Below are 20,721 nucleotides of genomic sequence, written 5' to 3'. Positions count from 1 at the left end.
ATAGGGAGTTCCAGGATTTTGACTCAATGACAGTAAAAGAACAGCAATGTATTTCCAAGTTAGGTTGGTGAGTGGCTCAGAGGAGAACTTGCAAGCCATGGTTTTTCCATGTATCCCTTATCCTTCAAGATGGTGGTGGTTATGCGTCTAGAAAATTCTTCAAAGACAACCAGGGATTTGAGTTGGGATGGTGGGGGGTGGGGTTGATCTGCTAATATCTATACATCAATTAACATCACAAAAACAAGTTATCTTGCCATTAACCCATTGCCATTTTTGGGAGCTTGCTATGAGCAAGTTTCCTACGTTACATCAGTGACTACAGTTCTACAGTATTTCATTAGCTGTAATGTGCTTTGAGGTGATCATGAAAGGTACTATATGAATGCAAGCCTGTGTTATTTTTCCTTCTTTCTGGAGCTGAAGCCTTCAGTGCTATAGCCTAATAGTTGTTGGGCCCAGCGTCCTTTTCTGTGTCTTTTAATTTAGTCATGTCGTGACATCACATACACAATCTTTGAATATGCCCAATTAGTTTTTTATATCTACTAAAATAGCTGAATCCTGAAAATGTAATCTACCCAAACTGATGTTTATATATTGTAAATAATTTTATTTCTGACTAGTTAATTTATGACTTTTGCCTTTTAAAATGTGTGCCCTGTGTGTCATTTTGACTTACGGCCATCTATTAGTTTTATGCTTTTGAAGTTAAACTGCAACTTGTGTGTTTCTTTTTGAAAGGGAGGTGATCCACATCTTTTAGCAAATGGGAGAGAGAGTGCACTGTCACTTGCCAGCAGTAAAGGCTACTCGAATATTGTAAACATGCTGCTTGACTATGGGTGTGATGTGAATGAATATGACTGGGTAAGTAATATCAGGAATCTATTGGCCAATATTTTTCCTTTTTACATAGAACTAATATTTTAAGCAAAATTTAAAAATAAATTCAGTAGAAAGTAAAACCGCCAGCTGGGAACAGTTTATGTTGAATTTATTGTCATTTATCAAATAAACCCTTCTAGTTTCTCTACCTTCTGTTCATTCAAAACATATGTTCTGAGAAATTTGGAAGCCATTGCTGAGCCTGACAATCTAATATAGCTGAAATAATATCAGTACGGGTGGTCATTAACGTCAAACTTGAGCAGTTTTACATTTCAGATATACATGCTAATTAAGTTTTCCCACGTTGCCAAGTTTAATTTCTCTTAAGGGTTTGTGGATAGAATAGGCATGATTTTCCACTCACTGTAGCGTCAAAAATAATGGTGAGTATGAGTTAATTGGGCAAGCGTCCAAAAATCAGATTCTCGCTTTTGAAATAAACTTTCACAATTAAGTCCTCGCTCCTTAGATGGAGAAATTTACATGCCCTTTCCAATAAGTTATGTCCATCGAGGTATGCAACGCTTCAGAAACTCCACTGCATCATTCAACTGTGAGCTGACGACTTTGATCCTGTGCCTCAGATCCAGGTGAGTACACAGATTTTGCTGCCTCCTTGTCTATGTTTTTTTTTCTTAGAAATGCATAAGGTGACTGTGCATTAGTTAACATTTAGTGTGTTGCTGGGCCGTTGCTGCACCCAACTGTGTAACAATGACACATCAGCTTCTCGGGTGGCAGTTCAATATAGAAGACAAGACAGCTTGTCACTGAAGGGGAAGCTTTAGTACAGAAGGAAAAGTAGAAATATGTGGCTGTGGGAAATAACTAAACATGATATTGGGCGGCGGCGGTGGGGGGAACAAAGAGGATGCATGTTGCTGTGTGACACAGTGCTCTATCAATATGAATATTGCCTGTTCCAGGAGCTTACACAGCCATCACACTGCATGTGCATGAAGAGCATGGCCTGGTGTGAAAAAGAAAGGGGAGGCATAGTTACTGGGGTGAAAGTAGACAATGGTCAGTCAGTGCATGTTCCTTGGTGCCCTGCCCAGGTACAACACTCCCCTCTGTGGGGCCATAACCTGGACCTTTATGGGGAAGGATGTTAGAAGTGAAATATCCCTTTGTTAAGACTGTGTACTTTCTCTTACTGTTCTCTCAGATCTGCTGTAAGTTGAGGATGTTAGAAGTCAAACCAGCAGTTCCATGGCCTTCTGCAAAGGGACCATTGCAGAAGACAGCAGAAAGAACTCCATCTGCGGCAATTACAGCAGCAGCCAGCACCGGCTGCCAACAGCCTTCAAACGAAGAAGCAGCAGGACAAGAGCCCTGAATAGAATAGGGCTCTTGTGCAGTACAGGATCTATGATTTTGGGTGCAGCTATCTGCAAGAATATCTGAACTATGGTGTCACACCTATGATAGCTACTGGATGAGGACCTGTAGTCACAGGACTGGGTAGCCCAAAAGGTATCAGGTGTCTTTAACTTCTTTGCCAGCATGTCATTTCATGGAGCTACTGGAAACTTCCGTGGCATTATACAGTCCACAACTCATAATCACATTGGTATGCTTTCTTCGCAACAGCTTACCAATTCATCTTTTTTTGCCCCTTGATACTTAGAGTCAGATAATGGGGCATTAGAATGCTTAGCCATTGCAGGTTTCCTGCAGGGGCAGGATGCTAACAAATGCACCTAAATAGCAATCAGAGCTCCCCCATCGTGAACCAGCAGTCTTCCTCGATAGAAAAGGATTCCAACCCCTTCATGTTCAAATTATTGATGATCGCAACAGCCAGATTTTGCAGGTCTAACTTAGATACCAGGAAGATGCCATGTCATGTACATCCTGGGTCACTTACAGGTGGTGGGCCTTTTGAAAGACTTTCTGCCCATACACTTATGGTTCTTGGGCAATGAGAAATACCCTCTACACACCTGGCTGATGACAACTCAGAAGAAGAATCTACCCATTGCTACCAAGGAAAGATACTAATCTGCCACGTTTTCACCCAGGGCCGTTGTGGAATAGACCATAGCCCTCCTGAAGATGAGGTTCTGAAGTCTGAACTGATTGCATGATGTCATGCACTACATCCTAAATAGAATGTTGTGCATCATCATAGTCTGCTGCACCATCCACAATCTCACTCGCCAAAGAGGGATGTATTGACAGAGAAGATGATGCAGAAATGAGATGAAACCTCTGAGGAGGAAGATGACGGTGAGGATTGTAACATGGATTAGGTGGTTTATCAAAGAGATGAAGACAGTGGTCTGTTGAGCCCAAGAGGCCATAGAGAACCTCACAGCTGCCAGCTTCCAAGATGAATCGTTGAGACCTTTTCTGTTCTTTTTTATCATCTCATTTGCATAGTTGGCTGTCAACTCTCTGTCTGTAGTATGCCATGTTCCTCTTTGACTTATTTTTCTGATTTATCCATGCAATAAAATTTTGACTTTTCCATTCAACTGACGCTGCAATATCCTCACCTCAATAAAAGCTGCAGTGTGTGTCTAAACTTTGCCCTGGATGCCCTGGATCAACTTTAGTGTTAAAACAGTTGTGATACATGGAGCTCTTCCACTACCTGACCCTGCTGGATGTTTGTGTTCAAATGGTCCCTGGTGAATGCCTAGACCATAAGACAAAATAAGAAATAGGAATAGGGAGTAGGCTGTTCGGCCCCTGGAGCCTGCTCCACTATTCAGAACGATGATGGGTGATTTGACATTCCTCACGCCCACCTTCCTGCTCTTGCCTCATAACCCTTGATTCCCCTACTGATCAAGAATCTATCCATCTCAGCCTTAAATATGCAAAAGAACTCTACTCCCATAGCTCTGTGGCAAGGTGTTCCAAAGACACTCAACCCTCTGAAAGAAGAAATTCCTCCTCATCTCAGTTTAAAATTGCCTCTCTTTCATTCTGAAACTGTGTAACATTTACCCTGTAAAGCCCCTTAAGAATCCTATATGATTCAATGAGATCACCACCCATTCTTTTAAACTCCAGTAAGTGGAGCCCCAACCTATTTAGCCGTTGCTCAAAAGACAGGGCTCGTCCTGGGAACTCTCTGTGAACTGCCTCCCCTGCAATATCTTTCCTGAAATAGGGGGACCACAACTGCTCACAATACTCCAACTGTAGAAGGTGCTTGTGAGACCACATCTGTGGTAAGACTTCCCTACTCTTTTATAGTCCAACATCCGTTAAATAAGTGCCAACATTCCATTAGCTTTCTTGATTACCTTCTGAATCTGTGTGCTGGTTTTTTGTGTTCCATGTATAAGTACCCAAGTCCCTTTGTGTTGCAGCTTTCTTCAGTTTTTCTCCGTTTAAATAATATCCTGTTCTTTTGTTCTCCCTTCCAAAATGAACAACTTCACATTTTCCCTCATTATACTCCATTTGCCAACTTTTTGCCCACTAACTTAACCTATCAATATGCTTTGGAGGTGTCCAACATCCTGAGACCTCCTAAGGAGCCACTAGTCCCAGAAGGTGTGTCTGTTAAATGGATATCTGAGGCCCTGGTTCCTCCCCTAGACCTTATCATTGGCATCATTCTCCCCAAGGTTCACCTGTAGCACATAGACTGCATTCTCCAAATTGAGGTTGTGAGATTCCATGTTGGATGGGATGACCTCTGGTCACCCACTTTGTTAATTATGAGAGAAGAACCAAGGCATGATAATTGAAATGTAACATATCCTTTTGCTAATTGAAGATGCACCACATCTTTCACTTCAAAGAACCTTCTCTGGTCATATTGGGACAATAAGACCAAATAGAAATTAGAACCTTACAAGTGAAGATATATTTACAGAAGTGCTTATTCTGTACAGTGATTAAACACTTGTACCTTGATATGCCCTTAGAAGTTTTCTTTCTCATTACTTCTAGGTGCAGGCTCACTTCTGCACCTGGAGTGGAGGACGCATGCTGTGGTGACCTTGAAGACTTTGGCAGGCACTCCTGAGGATTAGAGCCCAGAAGATCTTTGCCTGCTGAGGGTTTCCAGTATGGGTGCAGGTGCAGGCTCTGTACCCCCCGCACCTTGGCCTGAATCACTGAAACAAATGCAGTCGCTGGCTGTGAGGAGGTAGACAGCAGGGCATCTCTGGAGTGAATGAGATGAAATTGCCTAGGTGCCTATCTGCTGCTCTTTCTTCCTGTCCGTTCCTCCTGGCACATTGCCTCACCCCATCACTGCACATTGATGCAGAGTACCATAGCTAGAGGAATGGTATACAAATCTGAGGACAAATCCAGCAGTCACTGAGCATACCGCTAGACTTGGACCTCCAAGGCAGTAGGTATCCTTTCCATGGACGTATCCAAGCCCTCAAATGCGGGAACCATTACAGTCGTGAGAAAGTGAATGGCCTCCTCCATCCTTCGTTTGTAATAATGCCACTTACCCTTGCACAGAGCAGACAATAACTGACATTGTTCCTGCTCTGCTTTCCAGTCCAATCGCACCAAACCTCAATGCGATCTTGGCCCAGACTGGCCGGGTCTGATCAGACGACCTCTTGGTGCAGTTAACATAGAAGTGAATGCTCATCCACCAATGACCCTGTCAAGCAGTGCCTCAAAGGCAGTACCTGGTAACCTGAGAGCCAGGGTGGACTTCTTGGAGGTGTCTCTAGTGTTCTGGGGGAGCCATCTCAGACTGGGGGGAGGTTCCTGCCTTGTAGTGAATGAAGTACTGTCCTGCTGGTCTTTAAATATGGTGCCAGAGCATTCCAACCCTCATTTGGAATCCTTAGATCTTCTAGTTTGTTAGCCACATGATTTGCTGATTGACTCACGCAATATTTCACTTGCATAGGAATTGAGTTGAGAAGCACATGATTGTGTGAGATAATTCACCCCAGGCATTGAAACGTTCAACATTATACTTTAATTTCAAAATGGAAAATCTCAAGCTGTATGTTCAATAATCAATCCCAAAAAATCTCCGGAAATATATTAAGTTAAATTAGAATTTTCATTTTTAAATGGTTGCATTATTCTATCTTTAAATCTTATCGATTTAAATTCTACTTAGTTATATTTTCTGAAATAACCTATTGTAGATAGGGTTAATACAACTAAATTGTTTGAAATGGTTTCTGTATCTCCGAACTCCATTACTCCATAAACGATAATATATAACATCTAGGTAATGTGTTATTTATTCATTACCATCATGGAGGCTTTGTACACAAAGATTGTTCAATGGCTGTTCCCCCATGAATTTAATAGCTCCTTTCCTGGAAAATATAATCACGAGTAGAATTTGTTACTACAGAATTTTACATTTTCAAATATTCCTCTAGTAATTAGTGAAATGTAAGCCTTTTGGTACATTACTGCGATTTCATGTAAAAGTCATAAAGTTATGATATTGTATTACCTATTTGAATATATGTGAAACTGGTTGTGAGTTCGTACCTGGGGAGCCAGGAGTGAAATAAATGGGCAAGAATTCTAAGTGAAAGTGAATACTAATGGTATACTGTGATAATCTAAGAAGTATGATTGTACATTTTATTTGTTCTGGGCTGTAGCCTGAATGAAGTGGAAGGTATATCAGCTGAATGAATGTTATGTTCCTTATTTAAATAACAATAGAAAATTGATAAAACATCAAAGATGATCGAAAAGTGTAGTATGCAAAACTGAACTTGAATATTCGTAATTTCAAGGTTTACGCTCGCACATAAGCTACTACTGGCTTTTGATTGTTTTGGATTCATACAGCTCATAAGAAACTCTTTAAGATTCAGGATGTCAGCTACTGGTAGGCAATATTGGAAAAACATGAATGAGAACATATGACTAAATATCCACAGTCTGGTACCCACCATGGTTTGGGTTACAATGAAATACACCGTTATTCATAGAGATCAGAATTTTGCAGTCGTTTGAATCATTGTGTAAAAAGCTATATTTCATCCAACGTGAAGGCTGATGGCAAAAAAACGCCACATGTTTAATGGTTGTGCTTCTCACCAAACTACTCATAAGGAGCTCCTAAAGTCTGCTGACCACTAAGCCTTGGGCCCAAATGATGCTGAGGAATGATCAATGGATCCGGAACGTAAACTCTGATTTTTTTTCTTCAAAGATGCTGCTAGACCTGCTGAACTTTTCCAGCAGTTTCTGTTTTTGTTCCTGATTTACAGCATCTGCAGTTCTTTCGGTTTTTTGTTTAATGACCCATACTGTTTTGAGGGAAAAAGTCAGTCACACAACACCAGGTTATTGTACAACAGGTTTATTTGAAATCACAAGCTTTCGGAGCGCTGCTCCTTTGTCAGGTAAAGTGAGGGAGATAGAGTGAACCACAACAGTCCAAAGCATCTGAGAAAATAATCTTTCTGTATTTAAGTGTCACTGGCCAGACTGACATTTATTTCCCATTCTGAAAAAAAATTGACGGGATGTGAGTGCCACTGGCTAGATCAAGTGTTTATTGCCCATCTCTTGTTGCCCTCGAGGAGGTGGTAATGAATTACTGCAGCCCATATGCTGTACGTAGACCATAATGCCATTAGGAAGGGAGTACTAGGATTTTGACCCAGTCACATTGAAGGAAGGGTGATATATTTCCAAGTCAGAATGGTGAGTAGCTTAGAGAGGAACTTGTAGAAGGAGGTTTTCCAATGTATCTGCTGTCTCTATCCTTCTGAATGGAAGTGGTCATGGATTTCAGAGGTTCTGCATAATGAGCCTTCTGCAGTGCATCCTGTTGATGATACTCACAGCTGCTACTTAGCAACAGTAATAGAGGAAATGGATGTTTTGCCAATCAAGTGGACTGCTTTGTCTTGGATAGTCTCAAGCTTCTTGTGAGTTGTTGGAGGTGCTGTCATCCAGACAAGTGGGGAGTATCCCTTCACATTTCTGACTTGTGCCTTGTAGATGGTGGACAGGCTTTGGGGAGTCAGACAATGGTAGTGGGCCTTCATGAACTGCATTTTATCAAGCGAGTGGCTTGTTCGGCCATTTTCAGAGAACAGATAAGAGTAAATTCTGATGAAATCTGGTTAATCTGAAATAGTATTACTCTCCAAAGATATATGCAGCAGTTGCTTAGTATTTCCATTACTTTCTGATTTCATTTCAAATTTATATCAGTTGCAGAATTTTTCAATTTTTTTTAAGGGAAAACAATTTAATGTGGGCCTGGCCATAAATGAAGGCCAGTCCAAGAAAGAACAGAATACTTTCTTGATGGCATTAGTTGAACCAGTTGAATTTTTACAACAATCCAACCACGCCATGGTCACTTACACTAAGCATTAACAGTCACCTGATCCTAGTGAGAAATGAGTGTGATAAATTTTTGTTTCTTAAAAATTTAGGTAACGTATTTAGTGAAATTTTGAAAATTTTATTGCTCTTTCTATTTGCAGAATGGCGGAACTCCTTTGCTTTATGCTGTACATGGAAATCATGTGAAATGTGTGGAGACTCTGTTGGGTGAGCTAACATAAAACCTGATAATGTGGTTTTAATCTGCCCTACAAATTATTCTGTCTAAGGTGTTTGATCCTCCTGTATGAACCATGGGCTTCGGCTGTTGACAACTTGTAAAATTTTGTTTTTAAAAAAATCCTAAATTTTTTTTTTTTTCTTAATCATTGCTGCAAATTCTCTTCTGAAACCTTTTTATTAATCCCCACCTCCTTCACCCTCCCCTCCGATGATAGCTGTGATGAGTTAATGGACACCTTTGTCACCAAGATTGAAATCAACCAATATGAACCTCTGCTGCATTTGTTCATTTTGTGAAACCACTGGGACCAAGTTTATGCTAAAGTATATTTTGTATATTTCTCCGTTATTTACGATTGCTCCTTGTGCCTTCTCCAAGATCACTTAGGTCATAAGGCACACCTCCAGCTCACTTGACTTAATTCCCACTACAAGCTGTTGATAACACACCTTCCCCTCTTAATCCCCATGGTAGCTGGTTATTGCAAACAGTTCTCACTCTAGGTGTTAAAACTGATTCAGAGATAGTAGGAACTGCTGATGCTGGAGAATCTGAGATAACAAGATGTAGAGCTGGATGAACACAGCAGGCCAAGCAGGATCAGAGGAGCAGGAAAGCTGACGTTTTGGGTCTGGACCCTTGTGAGAAAAATTGAAGAAGGAGATGGGGGGAGGGGCTAAGGAGCAAACGATAGGTGGGGATAGAGCCCAAAGAGAGAGAAGAGCAATTGGATAGACAAAGGAGTGGATAATGATCTGGCTAGGAGGGTGAATAGCTGTTAATGGGGACTGTTAGTGACTAACAATGGGTAGTGTGTAATGGCAGACTGTGTGATAACAAGGCCTGATGTGTGGGGTAGGAGGCTAGAACATGGGAGGGTTTACGCCCTAAAATTATTGAACTTGATATTGAGTTCGGAGGGCTGCAGGGTTTCCGAGGAGAAATAGGGTGTTGTTCTTCCAGCTTGAGCTGAGCTTTGCTAGAACGCCGCAGCATGCCTAAGACAGAGATTTTGGCCAGGTAACAGGACGGTGTGTTGAAGTGGAAGGCAACTGGAAGCTGTTTTCTGTGGGCAGAATGTAGATGTTCTTCGAAGCTATCACCCAGCCTAAGCATCATTTCTCCAATATAGAGGAACATAGGAACCAGGAGCAGGAGTAGGCCATCTGATAAGATTCAATAAGATTGTGGCTAATGTTTTCATGGCCTCAGTTCCACTTAGCAACCCTCTTACCATAATCCTTAATTACTTCACTGTTCAAAAACCTATCTATCTTAGTTTTATAAACATTCATTGAGGAAGCCTTAACTAGTTCACTGGGCGAGGGTTCCACACATCCACAACCCTGTTGGGTGAAGAAGTTCCTCCTCAATTCAGCCCTAAATCTCCTCCCCCTAAGTTTGAGGCTAAGCCCTCTTGTTCTCGTTTCACCTGCCAGTGGAAACAACCTCCCTGCTTCTATCCTGTCTATTCCCTTCATAATTTTATTTGTTTCTGTAAGATCCTGCCTCATTCTTTTAAATTCCAATGATCTTAATCCCAGTCTATTCAGCCTCTCGTCATAAGCCAACCCTCTCAACTCTGGAATCAACCTAGTGAAACTCCTCTGCACCCCCTCCAATGCCAGTACATCCTTTTTCAAGTAAGGAGACCAAAACTGAACGCAGTACTCCAGATGTGGCCTCACCAGCACCCTATACAGCTGCAAATAACCACCCTGCTTTTAAACCCAAGCCCTCTAGCAATGAAGGACAAAATTACATTTGCCTTCTTAATTACCTGTTGTACCTGCAAACCAACCTTCTGCAATTCATGCACAAGGACACCCAGATCCCTCTGCACAGCAGCATGCTGCAATGCTACACTACCGACGCTCACTATCAGCAGTATGTACTATTCACAAGATGCACTGCAGAAATTCACCAAAGATCCTCAGACAACACCCTTCAAACCCTCGACCACTTCCATCTAGAAGGACAAGGGCATCAGACATATGGGAACACGACCGTCTCCAAGTTACTCACCATCCTGACTTGGAAATATATTGCTATTCCTTCACTGTCACTGGATCAAAATCCTGGAATTCCCTCCTTAATAGTATTGTGGGTCAACCCACAGCAGGAGGACTGTAGCAGTTCAAGAAGGCAGCTCACCACCACCTTCTAAATGGCAACTAGGGATGGGCAAGAAATGCTGGGCAAGAAATGCTGGCCAGCCAGCGACGCCCACATCCCACAAATGAATAGAGAAAAAAAAAACTACTGTTCAAATAATCGTTACAGAGATAGTAGGAACTGCCGACGCTGGAGAATCTGAAATAACAAGGTATAGAGCTGGATGAACGCAGCAGGCCAAGCAGCATCAGAGAGCAGGAAAGCTGACGTTTCGGGTCGAGACCTTTAAATAATTGTCCTTTTCACTGTTATTCCTACCAAAATGGAGGACTTACATTTATCAACATTGTACTCCATCCACCAGACCTTTGCCCACTCGCTTAAACTACCTATATTCCTCTGCAAAACTTTGATTCTTATGCACACTCTGCTCTACCCCTCATCTTAGTGTCATCTGCAAACTTTGACACACTACATGTGGTTCCCAACTCCAGGAGACCACATTGTGAGCAGTGAATGCAGTTGACTACATTCTGAGGAGTGCAGGTGAAGTGCTCCTTCACCTGGAAGGTACGTTTGGGACTTTGGATACTGGGGAGGGAGGAGGTAAATGGGGAGGTGTTACACCTTCAGCGGTTGCAGGAGAAGGTGCAGTGGGACTGTGGGTGGTGTTGGAAGTGAAGGAAGAGTGGACCAGGATGTCCTGGAGGGAAAGATCCCTGTGGAAGGCGGACAAGGGAGGGGTTTGTTTGTTTGGTCGCATTTCGCTGGAGGTGGTGAAATGGCATCTCCTAATATTCTGGATGTGGATGCTAGTGGGATGGTAGGTAAGGACAAGTGGAACCCTATTGTTGCGGGAGTGAAGAGAGTAGGTGAGGGCAAAAGTGCAGGAGATGGATCGGACTAGATTGAGGATCCTGTCAACAACAGTGCTGGAGAATCCTCGATTGAGGAAGAAGGTGAACATTTTGGAGGCACCTTTGTCGAAGTTGGCCTCATCTGAACATATGTGATGGAGACAGAGGAACTGAGAGAATAGAATAGTGTGTTTACAAGAAGCAGGTGTGAGGATGTATATCCAGGTGGCTGTGGGAGTTGGTGGGTATATAGTGGATATTGATGGCCAGTCTATCCCCAGAAATGGAAACAGAGATGTTGAGGAAGAGAAGACAGTAGTCACAGATAGGACAGGAGAAATTGGAAGCAAAATCGATGAACTTTTCCAATGCTGACGAGAGAGGGAAGCAGCACCAATGATATCATCGATATATTGGAGAAAGAGTTGTGGATGGGGGCTGGAATAGGACTGGAACAAGGAATGTTTCACATACCCCATGAAGAGACAGGCATAACTGTGGTCATCACTCTGACCTGAAGAAAGTGAGAAGAGTTAAAAGAAAAGTTGTTGAGGGTGAGGACAAGCTTGGCCTGGCGGGTGGGGATGGTTCAGGCCTTGGCTCCAGGAAGAAGTGAAGAGCCCTAACCCATCCTTTTGGGAGATGGACGTGTAAAGGGATTGCATGTCCATGGTGAAGTGGAGCTGGCTGGAGCCTGCAAACTGGAAGTTTTGAAACTGGCGCAAACCATCAGAGGAATCATGGATGTACGTGGCAGGGACTGGACCAAGGGAGGGAAGACTGAATCAAGGTAGGAAGAGATGAGTTTTGAGTGGCAGGAGCAGGCTAAAACAATGGGTCTGCCTGGGTAGCCCTGTTTGTGGATTTTGGAAGAAGGTAGAAGCGAGCTGTGTGGGGCTTGAGGACTATCAGCTTGGAGGCAGTGGTGGGGGTGAGGTCACCAGATGAAATGAGGTCAGTTACTGTAGTTGATGCAATGGCCTTCTGTATCATGGTGGGATCATGGTCCACGGGAAGATAGGAGGAGGTATCTGAGAGCTGATGCTCAGTCTCTGTAATATAGAGGTCAGTACGCCAGACTTCAACAAGATCACCCTTATCAGCAGGCTTAATAACAAAGTCAGGGTTGGATCTAAGTGCATGGAGTGCAGTCAGTTCAGAATGAGATAGGTTGGATTGGGTGAGGGGGGGGCAGAGAAATTGTGGCAACCTGTATCACGTCAACAGTTCTCAATGAACAGATCGAGTGCAGGTAAAAGGCCAGAGGGAGGGGCCCAGGTGGAGGGAGAATATTGGAACTGGGCGAAAGGGTTGTGGGACGGGAAGAGGACTCTTGCCCAAAGAAATGGGCACAGAGGCAAGATGGCAGAAGAAGAATTTGATGTCAGGTCATGCCCGAAATTAGTTAAGGTGGGGACGCAGAGGAATAAAGCTGAGACATTGGGGAAACGAAGCGTAGACTTGGCAATTGCTTCACAGAACATCTACGTTCTGCTCGCAAAAAAGACCCTGAACTACCCGTTGCCTGCCACTTCAATGCACCACCCTGCTCCCTGGCCAACATCTCTGTCTCCAGCTTGCTACAGTGTTCCAGTGAATCCCAACTCAAGCTGGAGGAACAACACCTCCTTTTTCGCTTGGGGACCCTACAGCCCTCCGGATTCCATATTGAGTTCAATCATTTCAGGACCTAAACTGTCCCATGTCCCAGCCCCCCACCCCACACACCAGGCCTTGTTACCACATAGCCTGCCACTATACACCCCCTGTTGTTAGTCACTAACAGTCCCCATTAACAACTACTCACCCTCCCAGCCTGATCGTTAGCAACTCCTTTGTCTGTCCGACTGTCTTTCTCTCTCTTTGGCCTCTATCCTATCGTTTATTCCCTACCCCACCCACCTCCCTATTTTCTGCATATAAACTGATGTTTTCTCAGCCACCATCAGTTCTGAGGAAGGGTCACCGGACCCAAAACGTTAACTCTGTTTTCTCCCTCACAGATGCTGCCAGACCTGCTGAGCTTTTCCAGCAACTTTGTTTTTGTTCCTGATTTACAGCATCAGCAGTTCTTTTGGTTTTTATAAAGCTGAGACCTTTGCTGATTACAGAAAGTTCAGCATTGGAGAGCAGAAGGTGCTTAGAATGGTGAATATCTGACAGAAGGTGGGGTTGGGGGAGGGGATAGAGTCAGAGGGGAGAAAGGGGGGGAAAGTTCCACAGGGCCATGGGTATCTCTGAATTGTTGCATCTTGTGGGCCTTGATGTCTGAAAGGACAAGGAAAAGGTTTCTTGTTGGCATGGCAAATGAGCTGGAGGATGAAGTGGAACTGTGGAGTAGTGCAGCCCTGAGCCAGCGTTACCAGTAAAAGGAACTATTACTTGAACGATAAAAAATTCCACCATGCTGCTGTGCAGAGGGACCTGGGTGTCCTTTTGCATGAATTGCAGAAGGTTGGTTTGCAGGTACAACAGGTAATTAAGAAAGCAAATGTAATTTTGTCCTTCATTGCTAGAGGGCTTGGGTTTAGAAACAGGGTGGTTATGTTGCAATGATGAGGCCACATCTGGAATACTGCATTCAGTTTTGGTCTCCTTACTTGAAAAAGGATATACTGGCATTGGAGGGGGTGCAGAGGAGTTTTCACTAGGTTGATTCCAGAGTTGAGAGGGTTGGCTTATGAGAAGAGGCTGAATAGACTGGGATTAAGTTCATTGGAATTTAGAAGAATGAGGGAGGATCTTACAGAAACAAATAAAATTATGAAGGGAATAGACAGGATAGAAGCAGGGAGGTTGTTTTCACTGGCAGGTGAGACTAGAACAAGAGGGCTTAGCCTCAAACTTACAGGGAGGAGATTTAGGGCTGAATTGAGGAGGAACTTCTTCACCCAAAGGGTTGTGAATGTGTGGAATTCCTTGCGCAGTGAACTAGTTAAGGCTTCCTCAATGAATGTTTATAAAACTAAGATAGATAGGTTTTTGAACAGTGAAGTAATTAAGGGTTATGGTAAGAGGGTTGGTAAGTGGAATTGAGGCCATGAAAACATTAGCCACAATCTTATTTAATCTTATCAGATGGCCTACTCCTGCTCCCGGTTCCGATGTTCCTCTATATTGGGGAAACGATACATAGACGGTAGCTAAGTGGAACTGAGGCCACAAAAAGATCAGCCATGATCTTATTGAATGATGGAGCAGGCTCAAAGGGCCAGATGGCCTACTCCTGCTCCTGGTTCTTATGTTTTAATGCCCAAACACTTCACCACATGCTCCAAGCAGAATATCATTTAACATATCTAATGCAAAACTATTGATGCTACATATTTCATTTTCAGTTAAAATGCAAGCCACTGAAATTTTGTTGTTAATTCTCATCTATCCTACTCTATATGCTGTCTGTTTCACCACGGAAATACAAACTATTCAATTAGTTGAGTTATCAAGGCCTTAAATCAAACATCATCTTGTGATTTAAGTTATTCTTTGATTTGACAAGTTCTTGTTCATTTTGCAGAATATGGTGCTGATCCAACTGTTGAAACTGATTCTGGATTCAATGCTATGGATATGGCTGTTGGGTTGGGTTTCAAGAATGGTAGTTACTAATTTTGATTTTATTATTTAATATAGTTGAAAATAAAAATTAAATCACTTCTGGATGTACATTACTCTTTTTTTCAAACACTGTGTTAAATATCCCCTCTATAAAAAAGATTCTCAACAAGCAGAGTGGAGTAATTGATGATACGTTGTTCCCTCCCTCACTTATAAATTGCTTGAAATCTGTGTGCAACAGGACAGCTTACAACATATTTCTAGTGGCTTCTAGTCAGCTACCATTGATACTGGGAGGATTAGGGAATTTATTATAGTTTCGTTCTCTGAATTTTTCTCTCATGCCACAAGCATGCTGCAACTTTTATTTTGACATATCTCTATATGACATGACTCCACTCAGAAACTAAGTTGAACAGGACATGAACCTGCACCTTTTGATCCCTCTAAATATTAGTCAGCTAGGGCACAATGCCATTCATCATCAATACAAATATTTTTAGTTTGTGTTATACTTGTTTCACTGACAGGTAGGGCCACTTTTGTATAATGTGCTGCAAAAAATACTACTGTTTTCTAATTAACACCTTCTACAGTTTTGTAGTGAAGGAAGCAGTTAGGTTCCCTGCATCATTCAGTCAAAGTTGGATCTATATCTGAGTATTTTTTAAGCTTCTTAATGAGTTCTTAAGCTACTTAAAATGGTTCTTAATAAGAGAGTTCAAAAGTACAATAGTGCTAATGAATAACATCAAGAATGCTTATCTTAAAATTAATTTTAATTTGGTGATGTGATTTAATACAATAGAACCTCATTCTTACAGATTTCTATGCATTTCTGTCATGTTCCATGAAAGTCACACTAGAAGATACAGCAGTGGTATACTGTTGTTAAGTATCCTAAATTCCTTAGTTGCCCCTGTATGAAACAATCATAACATCCATGAGGGTGACACGTTCCAGAGGAGACCGGACCTAACTGTGAGCTGACTTAGGAAAATGGCTCCCTGGTTAAACTTGTTCTTTGTTACCCAGTTGGCTTAAGAATGCAGAAGTATCAGCAAAAGTTTCAGAAATAAAGCAGCAAACTCAAATGTCACCATTTAAATAAATAATGATATGCCGTTTTAAAAAAAAAACAGAGTATCAAAAAAAAGACCAAATTAATTTAAACATTAAAATAACAGACAGCAATAACAAAAAATATTCTTCACAAAGATATTTGGAGGCATTGCATTCGTGATTAGACAGGTGGTCAGAAGGATAGCTTTGTCTTCTTTCTTGGTTGGCCTTGATCACAAATATACTATTAACTTCAACTTTGAAAACATCACTCACTGCTTGTTTTCAATATAGGCTGTGCAAGAGGATCCTGAGTCCATGTGTTTGGGAACTTTATTTTCTTTGAAAATTTGGGTTCTCTCTTTTTGAACAGCTCTGCAGTCCATTTGAAACAGAGCTTGAAGATAGCTCAAACTCTTTGCCAAAAATGATACTACCCGTCTGACCATAGTATCCTGAATATTGAACTCTGTCTACCTGGCTGTGAGACTGATTTTTAAATCCACTAGTTGTTTGAGTCAATTTCCATGTAGCCCTCGTTTGTAGAGCTGGAGAAGCAGCAACTGCAAGTTGGATTTTTCTTCTGAAATTCCACCCACTGCAGTAGTGTGGGTGCCTAACTGCATTGTACAAATGACTCCAACTTCAAAATTTGGGATGGAGTTAAAAGTCAAGGTAGACCAGTGGCTGAGATAGTAGGAACTGCAGATGCTGGAGAATCTGAGATAACAAGGTATAGAGCTGGATGAACACAGCAGGCCAAGCAGCATCATAGGAGCAGGAAGGCTGACGTTTCGGGCCTAGACCCTTCATCAGAAATGGGGGAGGGGAAGGGGGTTCTTAAATAAATAGGGAGAGAGGGGGAGGCGGATAGAAGATGGATAGAGGAGAAGATAGGTGGAGAGGAAACAGGTCAAAGAGGCAGGGATGGAGCCAGTAAAGGTGAGTGTAGGTGGGGAGGTAGGGAGGGGATAGGTCAGTCCAGGGAGGATGGACAGGTCAAGGGGGCGGGATGAGGTTAGTAGGTAGGAGATGGGGGTGCGGCTTCACAAACTTCACAAGCTTCAAAATCTCCCCTCTGCCTACCGCATCCCAAAACCAGCCCAGCTCGTCCCCGCCTCCCTAACCTGTTCTTCCTCCCACCTATCCCCTCCTCCCACCTCAAGCCGCACTCCCATCTCCTACCTACTAACCTCATCCCACCCCCTTGACCTGTCCGTCCTCCCTGGACTGACCTATCTCCTCCCTAACTCCCCACCTACACTCACCTTTACTGGCTCCATCCCTGCCTCTTTGACCTGTCTGTTTCCTCTCCACCTATCTTCTCCTCTATCCATCTTCTATCCGCCTCCCCCTCTCTCCCTATTTATTTCAGAACCCCCTTCCCCTCCCCCATTTCTGAAGAAGGGTCGAGGCCCGAAACGTCAGCCTTCCTGCTCCTATGATGCTGCTTGGCCTGTGTAGACCAGTGGCTGGTGGGTGAAGTTCTACACCATTACTTTTCCAGTAGCACAACAACTTGGCAAGAAATTTGGAGCTATTTTGTTAGGTATTTTGCATCTCTTTCTAGGAAAATTAGCAAACTAAATTGTTCGATGCAAAAATTTATCTGAGCTGTTTAGTTCCTCCATAACGTGCAGAATGTAATATTGATCCTTTGATTAACATTAGAAAAGTTTTGGTACTAGCAGTAACTATCTTGTGAGTAGCATTACTAAGCAGAACTTGGTCTTCCTGTTTTTTGTCATTTCTTTCTTGCTAGTGCATATTGTTAAGTAAATTTAATTATATCGTACTTCAAAATGTTGTATTCTTGCTTATTCTTTCTTCCTTGTTCATGAAAGCAGTATTGCACTGTTTATCTTAAAACAAAGGAACCAATCCATTTTCTAATTCAAGAATTTTTTCCTAGTTCAACAGGTTATTGAGGCTCATTTGCTGAAGTTGCTGTTGAAGATTAAGGAATGATAGCTGACACCTCTGGCAGTCACAGAAGAATCAATTATTTGAACTACTACATGCATCATCTGACTTCCTTGAGGGAGCGCTTGAAAATGTTTATATTTGACAATATATCGATCGATATTCTGATTGTAATTTAGGAATGGTGGAAGAAAGGAAAGATTATTCTTGATCCAAGTTTGATTGTGATGACTATAGACTTGCTGCTGGTGAACGTGACTCAAGGTTTGCTTTAAAATACATTTATTTAATAAATCGTCATCATTGAATTGGAAAATACGGCTCTGTTATCCAAGCGCCATAAATTGAGCCTATTTGTTTGAGGTACTGAAGGAAAGTTAGACACCAAGATTACTTCTGTGGGGCAAGCAGTAGAAGGTGTCCTTCTAACTACTTTATTATTGGGTAGGAACCTTAGTGAATAATCTTCAAATTATTTTGTAAACTCGCTTGTGATTTTTAGGAGCTTAAGATTTACTGATCAATGATCACCACCCCCCGTATCGCCTTTTGGGTTAGGGGTGAGGTGTGGTGAGAGTCTGCAAATGGTATTTCCTTAGGTGTGAAATGGCAAATGATAAATATGGCAATGGAAATTTAGAATTAGTTCACCCATCAATGGCACACTGGTAATCTGACACCTGAATAAAGCAAGTCTACAATGTAGACTATTAATCAGCCACTTTTTCTCATTGGTTGTGGACTTGTATTACTCAGGGAAAGTGGAAGCTGGCATTCCTGAGCCCTATTCCAGAGTGTCCTGTAAACCAGTCTCCCTGTGTATATGATGGTCCAAACTGGTCACAGTAAGAGGTTTACCTGTTAAACATGCTGTGAGACTCCATAGCCATAACTGGAAGAAATCTAGTTCCCAGTTCTATTCCTCCATATTCCATTAGGAAGTTGGACTAGCTGGTCAATCAGTAACACTCACTGTGGTACTATGTATAGCAATGTCTCAAAACCTTCACTCTGCTGATCAATGTTAAAGGTATCCAGAAAGGTGTTTACCCTGAAAGTTGGTTCCCATTCTTTGAAACAGACATTCTACATGGCTTAGAGAATTTTAAACATGATGGTGTTTCTGATCATTTCATACTTGTGGCCAACCTCTAACATTTTGACATTTTGGAATTTTGTTTCTATTTCTGAAATTGTCATCTTAATTTCTTGTTATTCTTAATTTCTCATTATTCTCCTCCTCCTTCCGAGCATGCAGTTTTCTAAAATCAGAAGAGGGTTAGCTTCCTATCACATTGAGATTTTTTTTTCTTTTATAATCAATTATTCTCAATATAGATCTTGCCTGTGTTCACCTGTGAGCAGACCTGCTATCTTACCTGCTTTCCTGAGCAATTTGATAACTCGTTCTTTCTCTCAGGATTTAAGGCAGCATGTATTAACTACATTATTTGGAGAATTCTAGCATAGAATTTACATGTGTGGCCCTGTTTGGTTAGAATAGTATCATCTTCACTAGGTTCAGTCATTATTTCACACTGGACTATTCCATCACCTTTAGTGCATTATAATTGAAGAATTGTAGAATTGTTTCATTGTGTCATTGACTTAAACTGTCTTTGATAATAATATAAAAAGAATATGTTTGAAAGTTGGCATTTTGTACATGTCTTGTGTCATACTTCTTTGTATTGTAAACTGTATTGAGCTTCTAAATTATTTTTTAAATTGAGTTTGAATATTGTTGTTCTGAATTTTCTGAACCGAGAGACTATACAAGGAGGAATAATCATCGAGTCAAAGATCACTGATTGTCCTGTGCATCAGCATCACCACACCATTTGCTGATTGACCAGTACTTGCTAATGTTATCAATGGCACCTTCCATTATGGCCCTTTCCTTTGTCCTTCAAAAATGCCACCATCATCCCATTCTCAAATGGTTTGTTTTGATTCCTCTGTCTCTTCCAACCAGCATTGTATTTCCAATAAAAACCGAAGGAACTGCAGATGCTGTTAATCAGGAACAAAAACAGAAGTTTCTAGAAAAGCTCAGCAGGTCTGGCAGCATCTGTGAAGAAAAAATCAGAGTTAATGTTTTGGGTCTGGTGACCCTTCCTCAGAACTGATTGTAGCTAGGAAAATGTCAGTTTATATGCAGAAAATAGGGAGGCGGAGGGGCTAAGGAGCAAATGAGAGGTGGGGATAGAGCCCAAAGAGAGAGAAGAGCAGTTGGATAGACAAAGGAGTTGATAACAATCTGGCTAGGAGGGTGAATAGCTGTTAATGGGGACTGTTAGTGACTAACAATAGGTAGTGTGTAATGGCAGACTGTGTGATAACAAGACCTGGTGTGTGGGGTAGAGGGCTAGGACATGGGAGGGTTTAGGCTTTAAAATTATTGAACTTGATATTGAGTCTGGAAGGCTGCAGAGTCCCCGAGCAGCAACTGAAGTGTTGTTCTTCCAGCTTGCGCTGAGCTTCGCTGGAACACTGCAGCAAGCCTGAAACAGAGATTTTGGCCAGGGAACAGGCAACTGGAAGCTCAGGGTGTTTTGTGAGCAGACCATTGATGTTCTGCAAAGCGGTCACCCAGTTTATGCTTAGAGGGGAGGGGAATATGTGTCTGGTGGTGGCATCACACTGGAACTACCGGAAATAGCTTCTGATGATCTTCTGGATGTGGATGCTGGTGGGATGGTAGTTAAGGACAAGGGGAATCCTATCGCTGTTGCGGGAGAAGAAGAGAGAGAGTAAGGGTAGAAATGCGGGAGATAGGTTGGACTCGGTTGAGGGCCCTGTCGACAACTGTGC

At 42.2% G+C, this 20,721-nt stretch overlaps 1 protein-coding gene across 7 annotated transcripts in view; it reads left to right on the top strand.

Annotated features, from left to right (window-relative positions):
- Positions 1–19,639, top strand: part of ankra2 (ankyrin repeat, family A (RFXANK-like), 2) — a 34,995-nt gene extending 15,356 nt beyond the window's left edge. For 2 of the 7 annotated variants that reach the window (XM_020511381.2, XM_020511382.2), the window contains exons 6-9: positions 745–870; positions 8,310–8,376; positions 14,882–14,962; positions 17,897–19,639. In XM_020511381.2, the coding sequence (XP_020366970.1) occupies positions 745–870; positions 8,310–8,376; positions 14,882–14,962; positions 17,897–17,952 (330 nt within the window). In that variant the 3' untranslated portion in view covers positions 17,953–19,639. Of the gene's footprint in view, positions 1–744; positions 871–1,346; positions 1,482–2,059; positions 3,372–4,806; positions 5,868–8,309; positions 8,377–14,881; positions 14,963–17,896 lie in introns of those variants that run through there. The other 5 variants (XR_007261355.1, XM_048593059.1, XM_048593066.1 and 2 more) reach the window with 5 other exon arrangements.
- The last annotated feature ends 1,082 nt before the right edge of the window (positions 19,640–20,721 follow it).

Source organism: Rhincodon typus, chromosome 3, assembly GCF_021869965.1.
Source record: "Rhincodon typus isolate 14 chromosome 3, sRhiTyp1.1, whole genome shotgun sequence".
Taxonomy (NCBI): Eukaryota; Metazoa; Chordata; class Chondrichthyes; order Orectolobiformes; family Rhincodontidae; genus Rhincodon; species Rhincodon typus.
This window is presented reverse-complemented; position numbering and strand designations above follow the sequence as displayed.